The 11,555-nt window shown below is 36.0% G+C and overlaps 1 protein-coding gene across 1 annotated transcript in view; it reads right to left on the bottom strand.

The window, feature by feature from the left end:
• Positions 1-8,389: 8,389 nt before the first annotated feature.
• MCM6 (minichromosome maintenance complex component 6) overlaps positions 8,390-11,555 on the bottom strand; it is a 44,456-nt gene continuing 41,290 nt past the window's right edge. The window contains exon 17 of the mRNA XM_024764125.1: positions 8,390-9,132. Coding sequence (XP_024619893.1) covers positions 9,016-9,132 — 117 coding nt within the window. The 3' untranslated portion in view covers positions 8,390-9,015. The remainder of the gene's footprint in view (positions 9,133-11,555) is intronic.

Raw genomic sequence — 11,555 nt, 5'->3', positions numbered from 1 at the left:
AAAACCAAACAAGAACCAAAAAAAAAAAAAAAAAAAAAAGTAGGGACTTCCTGGTGGTTCAGTGGTAAAGAATCCACTTTACAAGGCAGGGGACACGGGATCGATCCCTTGTCAGGGAACTATGATCCCACATGCCACAGGGCAACTAAGCCTGCACGCCACAACTACTGAGCTCTTGCGCCCCGTCTAGAGCCCGTGTGCCACGAACTACAGAGCCCACGTGCCGTGGAGCCTAGCGCACCACAACTAGAGAAGAGGAAAAACCTGCATGCCACAACTAGAGAGAAGCCTGGGAGCCGCAATGAAGACACCACGTGCCACAACAGAAGATCCCGCATGCCTCAGTGAAGATCCCAAGTGCCGCAACTAAGACCCCATGCAGCCAAAAATAAATAAATAATAAATCTTAAAAATAAAAAAAATAAAAAAAATAAAAATATGTAAGTAAATGATGAACACATTTTGTAAAAGATTCAAACAATACAGAAATATATATGAAAACTTACTAATTCCCCTCTTCCCTTCCCTTCATAGGGTAATCACTTTCAACACTGTGCTTCCTTCCAGTTTCCTTTCTCTGTACATATTAATGGCTGTTCAGGAGTTGGAATGCCAGTGTTTAAATCTCATCTGGCAAAAGTTACTAAATTTCTCTGTGCCTGTTTCCTCATCTGTATAATGGTGATAGATAGGTTGTGAGATTTAAATGAGGTCACTCATTAGCATATTAAGAACAATGCAACTGAATGATAGTTATTATTACATATATATAATGCAAACATATATGTGTATAACATTTAAAATATATAATTTAACATATATGGAATTATGTCTTATGTAGCGTTCCTCAGTTGCTTTTTATTTTCCTTCACTTAATAGTGGTTGGAGCTCTGTTTATACCAGAATATGTAGACCCACTTCTTTTTAACAGATGCATAGCATTCCACAGTAAGGTTGTACCATAGTTTAACCTCTTGCGTATTGAACACTGGTTGGTTCTTAATTTTAATATGTTGCAAATTAATATCTGTATCTTTAGTTATACATCTTTGTCCACATTTCTTTTCTTTAAGATAGATTCTTAGAAATTAAGTTGCTGACTCAATGGCATGCCCATTTGGAATTTTTATTGTAATCCAATGTCTTCTAAAACAGGCTTCTTCAAATTTAAATCCTACCTACAGTTAGAAGTGTGTCTAAATCTCTCTGGTTTGCTCACACCTGTTATAAAACTTCATATTTTGGACACTTGTTTCTGTTTAGAGGGGTAGCTTTTCAGGTTAATTGGCTACTTGTTTTTCTTCTTTATATCCTTTATACATTTTTATTATTTAACTTATTATTGATATAAGAACTCTTAATAGAGTTTGGATATCATGTATTAAAATGTGATAGAAAAAAAAACTTCCCCCTAGTGTTAGTTTTAAAATTTGGTTTATAGTGTCCTTCAAAATACATTACTTGGTACCATATTTTTGAAAGCTTGTGTCAAATGTATTATTTAATATTCTTGTTTCTAATCTTTAGATCTTTAGCCCATCTTGAATTTTAACTTTGTTTGTGCTGTGTGGTAGGGTTTATCAATTTCTAATGGGTTACTGAATAGGCCATTCTCTCCCCACTATTTGAAATGCCAACTATCAGAAATGAAATATCTATCTAGACATGTGTTTCTAGACTTTCTACTCCTTGTCTATCTATTCCTGTGCCAGTACCGCAGTATTTTAATTTTTATACCTGTGTAGCGTAGTACTTTTCACTTTATGATAGGACATGGCCTCTTCTATCATTCTTTTTCCTAGAATTGTCTTGGAAATGTATATATATATTCATTTTAATGGAAAGTTTTATTTCACTTAGTGGAATTTTCAAGGTGGCCCTGACAGCTTCATATAAATGTATCATTTTTCAGATTCCTGTGTTTATAATCATTATCTCTCTAAAAGCATATTATACTAATTATAGAAATATTAAATAAATGCATTCTCATAAATATCCCCAAAATTTAGATAATAGTTCCATTTGCCTTATACCTAATCCCAGCTACTTCCTAAAAAGTATTCACCATTTATTACATGTGTATGTACATAAAGAATATACTTTTACCTAACAAGTTTACAAAATAAGAGGTACTATAATGTGAGTATTGATCTACAACTGGTCTTTTTACCATATAGCACAACTTGGAGATCTTCACATTGTGCAAATATTGATATATCTTATTCTTTTTGAAAGCTGCACTGTGTGACCTTGCATAATCATTATTTTGTTGATTAGGTTTTAGGTTATTTTCCATTTTCAGTGTCACAATGTCACAATGAATGTCATTGTATATGCCTTTTTCTATACATGTATAGGTTATTTCTTCAGGGAAAATATTGAAGAGTACAATTGCTGGGTAATAGGGTAGTCAGTTATATTTTAACTTCTAATGGTACTGACAAATTTTTCCCTCAAAGGAGTGTCCCGATTTATACTCCTATCAGTAGTGCATTACAACATCAAATTCCAGACAAACCCACCAATGCTATTATAATATTATCAAATTATTAGTGTGTTTATAATTTTGAATGATTTTTAAAATTGATTTGTATCAGCTCTGTATCCATTTTGGGAAATAACCTTTTTCCCATTATAAACTGAGAAAATATATAGCTATTGAAACATATATATAGTATATTCTTCTCATCTGCAGCTTATTTTTCCTGGACATTAATCCTTTCTCTCGTATATAGGTTGAGAAAACATTTTCCCAATCTGTAGCTCTGGTTTTTAATTTTTAAACTTTGGTGTAGTCAAATTTATTAATTTTTTTCCTTATGGCATCTCTGCTTATACATAGTTTTAAAAAGTCTCTTCTACAAAGTTATAAGAAAAGCTTGCATTTTTCCTTTTTAAAATTTTTAAAAATTGATACAATTGACATATAACATTATATTTGTTCCAGGTGTACATGATTGTATATATTGCACACATATCACCACAATAAATCTAGTTAACATCTCCATCACCACACATAGATACAAATTTTTTTCTTGTGTGTGGTGAGAACATTTAAGATCTACTCTCTTAGCAACTTTCAAATAGAGTGTTATTAACTATAGTCACCATGTACATTACATCCCCATGACATTTATTTTGTAACTGTAAGTTTGTACCTTTTGACCATCTTCACCCATTTCACCCACCTACCACCTCCACCTCTGGCAACCACCAATCTAGCCTTTGTACCTGAGTTCATTTTTTATTTTATTAAAAATATATTTTTAGGGACTTCCCTGGTAGTCCAGTGGTAAAGAATACACCTTCCAATGAAGGGACGAGGGTTCGATCCCTGGTCGGGGAACTAAGATCTCACATGCTGCAGGGGAACTAAGCCCACATGCCACAACTACTGAGCTCACGCACCTCAACAAGAGAGCCTGCATGCCGCTAACTACACAGCCCATACACCCTGGAGCCTTCGCGCCACAATTAGACAGAGAAAACCCGCACACCACTAGAGAGAAGCCTGTGCACTACAACTAGAGAAGCCCATGTGTCACAACGAAAATATCCCGCATGCTGCTGCTAAGACCCGACATAGCCAAAAAAATAAAACGAATACATTAAATAATTACTCTAAAAATGTTTTAGATTCCACACAGATTACACATTATTTGTCTGTCTTATTTCATTTAGCATAATGCCCTCCAGTTTCATCCACGTTGTCACAAATGACAAGATTTCCTTCCTTTTAGGGCTGAATAATACTTGATTGTACATATATATACATTTTATCCATTCTTCCATCAGTGAACACTTAGGTTGCTTCCATGTCTTGGCTATTGTAAATAATGTGGCAATGAACATGAGGGTGCATCAATCTTTTTGAGTTAGCTTTTTCATTTTCTTCAGATAAATACCTAGAAGTGGAATTGCTGGATTTATATGGTAGTTCTATTTTTAGTTTTTTGGGAAACCTCTGTTTTCCATAGAGGTTCTCACCAATATTACACAAGCGTTCTCTTTTCTCCACATCCTTGCCAACACTTGTTATTTTTTGTCTTTTTCATAATAGCCTTTCTCATGGGTGTAATGTAATAGCTCATTGTGGTTTTGACTTTCATTTCCCTGATGATTAGTTATGTTGAGCACCTTTTCATGTATGTTGGCAATCTGAATATCTTCTTTGGAAAAATGCCTATTCAGATTATCTGCCCATTTTAGATGGTTATCTTGTATAAATTCTTTACATACTTTGCATATTAAGCCCTTATCAGATACATTATTTGCAAATATCTTCTCCCATTCTTTTTCATTTGACTGATGGTTTTCTTTGCTGTGCAGAAGCTTTTTAGTTTGATGTAGTCCTATTTATTTTTGCTTTTGTTGCCTTTGCTTTAGCATCAAATCCAAAAAATCATTGCCAAGATTGATATCAAGGAACCTACCACCTGTGTTTTCTTCTAGGAAGTTTATGATTTCAGGTTTAATCTCCAACTCTTTAATCCATATTAACTTTTGTGTATGGTGTAAGGTAGTGATCTAGTTTTCCCAACACCATTTATTTAAGAGACCGTCTTTCCCTATTGTATATTTTTGGCTCCTTTGTTGTAAATTAACTGACTATATATACATGGGTTTATTTCGAGGTTCTCTATTCTGTCCTACTGATCTATATGTATGTTTTAATGTCAATACCATAATGTTTTAATTACTATACCTTTGTAATACAGCTTGAAATCAGGAAGCATGATACCTCTAGCTTTATTCTTTCTCAACACTGCTTTGGCTATTCTGGGTCTTTTGTGGTTCCATACAAGTCTTAGGATTGTCTGTTCTATTTCTGTGAAAAATGCCATGGAAATTTTGATAGAGATTGCACTGAATGTGTAGATTCCTCTGGATAGTATGGGCATTTTAACAATATTAATTCTTCCAATCTGTAAGCATGGAATATCTTTCCATTTATCTGTGTCTTCTTCAATTTCTTTCACCACTCTTATAGTTTTCAGTGTACAGGTCTTTTACCTCCTTGGTTAAATTTATCCCTAGGTATGTTTTTTCTTACTATGCAACTGTAAATGGGATTATTTCCTTAATTTCTTTTTCTGGTAGTTTTTATTAGTGTATAGAAATGCAGATTTTGCATATTGATTTAGTATGCTGCAATTTTGCTGAATTCATTGATCAATTCTAAGTTTTTTGGTGGAGTCTTTAGGGTTTTCTATATGCAACATCATGTCATCTGCAAATAGTGACAATTTCACTTCTCCTTAATTTGGATGCCTTTCTTTCCTAGCTCTGGCTACGATTCCAATACTATATTGAATAAGAGGTGAGAGCAGGCACCCTTGTCTCATCCCCAAGAGTATGATTAGCTGTGGGCTTGCCATTTATGGCCTTTATTTTTAATATTTGGCCATGCTGGGTCTTAGTTGTGGCACATGGAATCTTTGTTGTCGTGTGCAGGATCTGTTTTTAGTTGTGGCATGCAGGATCTAGTTCCCCGACCAGGGATCGAACCCGGGCCCCCTGCAATGGGAGCACAGAGTCTTAACCAGGTGACCACCAGGAAAGTCTCTATGGCCTTTATTATGTTGAGGTACTTTCTCTCTATATTCAATTTGTTGACAGTTTTTTAAAATCATAAATGGATGTTGAATTTTACCAAATGCTTTTTTTCCCATCTATGGAGAGGACCATGATTTTTATCCTTTTTTGTTAACCTGGTGTAATACACTGATTGATTTTCAGATGTTGAATCATCCTTGCATCCTGGAATAATCCCACTTGATCATGTTGTATGGTCATTTTAACATACTGTTGAATTAACTTTGCTAAAGTTTTGTTAAGGATTTTTGCATCTATTTTGTACATCAGGGATATTGGCCTATAATTTTCTTTTCTTTAGGTGTCCTTGTCTGGCTTTGGTATCAGGGTAATGCTGGTTTCATAAAATGAGTTTGGAAGTGGTTCCTCCTCTTTGATTTTTTGGAAGTGTTTGAGAAGGACTGGTATTAATTTTTCTTTAAATGTTTGGTAGAAGTCATCAGTGAAGCCATATGGTCCCGGACTTTTGTTGGGAGGGTTTTGATTATTGATTCAATCTCCTCACTACTAACCAGACTACTCACATTTCACATTTCATCATGATTCAATCTTGGTAGGTATGTTTCTAGCAGTCCACTTCTAGGCTATCCAATTTGTTGGCCAACAATCATTCACAGTTAACATCTGATTCTTTGTATTTCCATGGTACAACTTGTAACACCTCCTCTTTCCTTTCTGATTTTGAGGGCTTTTTTTATGAGTCTAGCTAAAGTTTTATCAATTTCATCTTAAAAAGAAAAAACCCAGCTCTTAAGTTTCATTGCTCTTTCCTTTCTTCTACTAACTTTGGGCTTCATTTTTTCCCCCCCTGAGATAGCAAGTTAGGTTGCGATCTTTGTTTCTTGATGTAGGCTTTTATCCCTATATACTTCCCTCTTAGACTGTTTTTGCTGTATCCCGTAAGTTTTGGTATGTTGTTTCCATTTTCATTTCTCATTATTTTTAAATTTCTTCTTTGACCCATTGGTTGTTCAGTAGGTTGCTTAATTTCCACATATTTGTGAAATTTTTAGGCTTCTTGTAGTTGATTTCTAGTTTTATACCATTATGGTCAGAAAAGATGCCTGATATTGATTTCAGTCTTCTTAAACGTATCAACTTGTTTTGTGTCCTAACATGATCTATCCTGAAGAATTTTCCATGTGTGCTTGAAAAGAGTCTATATTCTGTTGCTTTTGGATGGAATGTTCTGCATGTCTGTTACATCCATCTGGTCTAAACATGTTATTTAAGGTCAGTGCTTCCTAATTGATAATCTGACTGGATGATCTAACCTTTTGATTAAAGTGGGGTACTAAAGTCCCCTGCTATTATTGTTTTGCTGTCTATCCTGTTAATATTTGCTGTCTATGTCTGTTAATACTTGCTTTATATATTTAGGTGCTCCACAGCTTTATTTGCACATTTTCTTTTCCATGTGTCCTAGAGATATTTCCATTTCAAACATCTTCATTTCCCTCATTTTAGTTTGCATAACTCAGAGCATTGCTATATCACAATTTATGTAGTCATTTGCTTATTGATGGACATCTGTTGGCATTTGGTTGAAAATATATTAAATTTATGGATCAGTTGACAACTTACAATATTTAAGACGTCCTATTCAGAAAGAAGTTACATCTGCTTACTAAACACTCGTCTAATTTTTTCATAAAGATCTTATACATGCTCCATCATCCATTAGCCACTTCATTTCCCTGACAAGTAACATGCAGAGAAAGGGGGTGTGTGAAAAGGTAAGCACACTTATTCAGATGGGTAAAAACTGATTTTAGTTGTATTAATGGCCTCACTTTGCTTTAGAGCCCCTACTTTCACTAATGACAGAATTGGGGAGGAGAAGACAGATTCACCATAAAGGAACTCATCTTCCCTGGGCTTCACACTTTGCTTTGGTTCAGTATTTGATCAAATTGAAGTTCAAATTTCTGTCTGGCTGTTTCTCTTTTCGGAACCTCCTCACCCCATTTTCTTTATCAAGTTGGGAATCAATGCATGGAAGGAACTCTTTCTTGCCGTCTTCTGAGTTTTTACTCGTTGTTCTTCCTATCACCTGTTACTGAACGTCCCTGCCTTAGTCCATGCCTTATCCTAGACTCTCCTGTCTCAACAGGAAGTCTGAGATCCTGTACACTGAAGTTTCCTTGTCCCAACAGGCTCTCCTACCTCCATTAATTAGGAACATAGTTTTCACAGGAGCTTATACCCTGCATCTGCTAACTGTGCAACTTCTCTATCCATTTCCAGTCTCCCTTACCCTATTGTACGCAAACCAGTGGAGAGAGGTTGTATTAGTGAACTCAAATACCACATATAAACATTCCCCAACTGGCCCTGCAGGCCCCAGAATCATCTGTTGTCAAAAGCTGCAGCAAAAGGAAATGCTACATCATGTACATACTGATCAAAGCTAAGCCTCAGGGACTATTAATATCATAAACAGCAATAACTCTTTTCCTGGAAAAATGCCATAAAATTTAAGGGTGGTCTGTAATATAGAAAATGACATATTGAGGACTCCCCTGGCGGCCCTGTGGTTAAGACTTCACCTTCCAATGCGGGGGGTGTGGGTTTGATCCCTGGTTGGGGAGCTAGGACCCTACATACCTCGTGGCCAAAAAACCAAAGGAAAAAACAGAAGCAATACTGTAACAAATTCAATAAAGACTTTAAAAGTCGTCCACATCAAAAAAAATCTTTAAAAAAAATGTATTTCCCTTAAAAAAGCAGTTAGAAAATAATTCTGAGACCTTACTCTTAGGATAAAAGTTATTAAAGAATAATGCAAAAAGTCTAATAAACTTTTTATTTTCATAAACTGTCTTTAAAAAAAAAGAGAACTGGAATTAACCTTGGAAAGTCATCTCCAAGGCCTCTTAGCTTTCACACTAACAAATTCTTATAAGGACTCTCCTCACAGGAACCTACACCTAAATGTTTACCATAATGCCGTATTTCCACCCCTTTGCCCCAGGAATCAAGCAAAAAGGGAAAGACTCATATTCATGAATAAATGGAAGCAATAATTTATAATAGAAATAAAGCCAATAGACAACTGCAGAAAAAGTTATTTTGGTGAAAAAATGTAGTTGGCAATTGAAAAATGTTATTTCTCCAGTAAGACACCACATAACAAAAACAACAGACCTTTTCCTACACATGAAAACAAAGGTCTCAGTTATAGAAATGACACACTATTGCAATCCAACTTTTTTTAGGCAAGAAGCACACTAAACAAAGGGATAAAACCTGCGTTGGTATAAAAGGAATGTGACATATGAGGCAATCAACTTGGTTCTTCTTCCTCAGTGTAAATCTTCCTGAATCATCACTCCCAGAAGCACTTCTCTGGCTAGTAGAGCTCCACCCAGACTCCATGCCAGAGGTGGAAGGCCAGTTTCTCTGGTTACTTTCAATAGCTCAATCTTCAAGCAAGTAGTTAGGGTTAACTACTAAGTAGGGATCTTCTTCATAGCTCTCACTTCCTTCTGTGGAGCCTTTCAATCCAGCTTGGGTGAGCTCAATTAGAACATGATCCTATGAAACACAAACGTTTGTCCTCAGTTCTCCAGCAGTGTTATAAGAATGCTAAGATACACAGGACTTGGACTTGACCCTTCTTCTGAATGTTTGTGACTAACATTTTCTTTCATTTCCCCCCAGAAACTCTCTCAGAAAAAGGACTATATCTTAAAGTCAATATCAAGTTTCTGCTAAGTCACCTTCCCATTAGGATATAGACTTTTTCATATCATAAACTTCTTTTGAAAAATTAAGAAATAAATCAGTAAAACTGACGTTGTGATTTTAATCAGGTTCCCTAGCATATATATCAACTACTTATAAATATAACTTCAAAAAAGAACATATGAATTTTACAATCATGCAATTGTATAAAATCCTCTGATAAGTATGTTTATGATTCTGTTTATCACTCTGATAAGTGTTTAATTTCACTTAATATTACGTTAATTTTTAATTATTGGCCACTGAACTCTTTTATATACCATCCATTCATAATTTAGTTAGAAGTAGAATCTAAAGATAATAACAAGAAACAATTTTCCCTCTGACCTATTAACTAATTAAAAAAAGCAGAACATGCCATGTGGCTAAATAAACTTGATGACAGATTTGAAGCCATGATGTTAACTATAAGTCTAATACGTCCACAAATGAGAAAGGCTCCTACCGAAGGCCCATACAGAGGAACTCAGGAAATAGTGATGTGATCCTAAGAAGGTGGAAAAGTCCCACAGTATAAGCACTAATTCCACTAAGAGGGATTGGACACTTTCAAGCACTCACTCTATGTACTAACACACCTTCACAGGAAGCACATTTGATTAGCACAGTACAAGTTCCTTAGTCTTCTATACTGAGTTGGCTCAGGCAGTGAGTCAAACTTAAAAAAGTAAGCCCAATTTAGATCAGTTAATTTCACAATGTGTCCAAATGTGGATTTCTTGCGTGGACCATCTTATCTTACACTGATCCCAGGGCCACAAGGGAGGGAAGGGCTCGCCTGATGCAAACACATTGCCCACCACTAACTAGACAGACAACTCTGAGCACAACACCACCCCAGTTCAGCTTTATTTTTATACATATTATTCATTAAATTTTGAATGGAATAGTTCTTCCCACACCCCCACACCTGTAACCATAGACTCATCTAGTTCTATAGAGAAATAATTTTTCAGATGACAAACCCTGATATGTGACAACTATAATATTTATATAGTGAGCATTGTGAAGTCAACTGCAATCTCTGCCATTTGAACAGAAAAATTCAATCATTTAACAAGTATTTGAGCCCTCTATGACTTAGGCACCACTGTAGATTCTGGGGACACAGTGGCTAAAGAAAAAAGTCCCTGTCCTCATGGTGCTTGCATGTTAACAAGAGAGACAAAATAAACACCTAAATAAAGACTATACTGCCAGGCAATGATAAGCACTATGAAGAAACAAAGCAGGGTAAGGGGGTGACAGCAAGAAGGAGGCTATTTTGACTGGCCAGGCAAGAATAACTTCTCTGAGAAGGTAACATTTGAGCAGACCTCAGAATGGAGGATGGAATATGGGCAAAGAAACAAAGGGCATGTACAAAGGCCTTCATGCTTGGTGTGTCTAAGGAACAGTGACAAGGCCTGTGTCACTAAGCAGAACGGGCAAGGGGAAGAGGCTATGAAAAGAGGTGAATGAGGTGGGCAGGGGCTTGCTTGTGTAGGGTTCTGCAGGCCACGGTACGGAGACTGGATTTTATTCTAAATGTCAGAGAAGGACTAGAAGGAAGGGCACTAAAACAATTTGATTTGTTAAAAGATCTGTCTGGCTGCTGGGCAGAGAGCCACTTCAAGGGAGGACAGTTAGTAGGCACCCATGGAGGTCCAGGCATGGTGGCTTGGGTAGATGTGACGGTGGTGAGAAGAAAACAGAGAATACTGATACTGAAGGCAAGGCTCACAGGATTTGCTTATAAAAGGAGAGAAGTTGTGAGGGGAAAGAGAAATCAAGGAATCAAGGATAATTCTAAGGTGCCTGGCTTAAAGCAAATGAGTAAGTGAAACATTGCAAGGAAAAACTGTTTTGAACACATTAAGCGTGAGACACCTATTAATTTGCAAGTAGGCAGCTAGCTATATACATTAGCAATTTAGAGGACAGGTGAGAGCTGGAGATATAAATATGGGAGTCATCACAAATGGTTTTCAATTCATAGAACCAAATGAGATCACTTAGGCAATGAATATAAATAGAAAAGAGGTCTGAGGACTAAGCATAATACTTCATTTAAAAAGTGACAAGAGAAAGACTCAGGAAAAGAGAATAAGAGGATATAACCAGTGAGAAGGAGAAGACCCAGGAGAACATGGTGACTCAGAAGCCAAGTGAACAAAGTATTTCTAGAAGGAGTGATAGACTTTTTTTTTTTTTTTTTTTTTTTTTTTGTAGAA

This window comes from Neophocaena asiaeorientalis, unplaced genomic scaffold, assembly GCF_003031525.2.
Source record: "Neophocaena asiaeorientalis asiaeorientalis breed wild unplaced genomic scaffold, Neophocaena_asiaeorientalis_V1.1 scaffold102, whole genome shotgun sequence".
NCBI classification, from domain to species: domain Eukaryota; kingdom Metazoa; phylum Chordata; class Mammalia; order Artiodactyla; family Phocoenidae; genus Neophocaena; species Neophocaena asiaeorientalis.
Note: the sequence above shows the minus strand (reverse complement) of the source record. Positions and strands in the feature narration are given on the sequence as shown.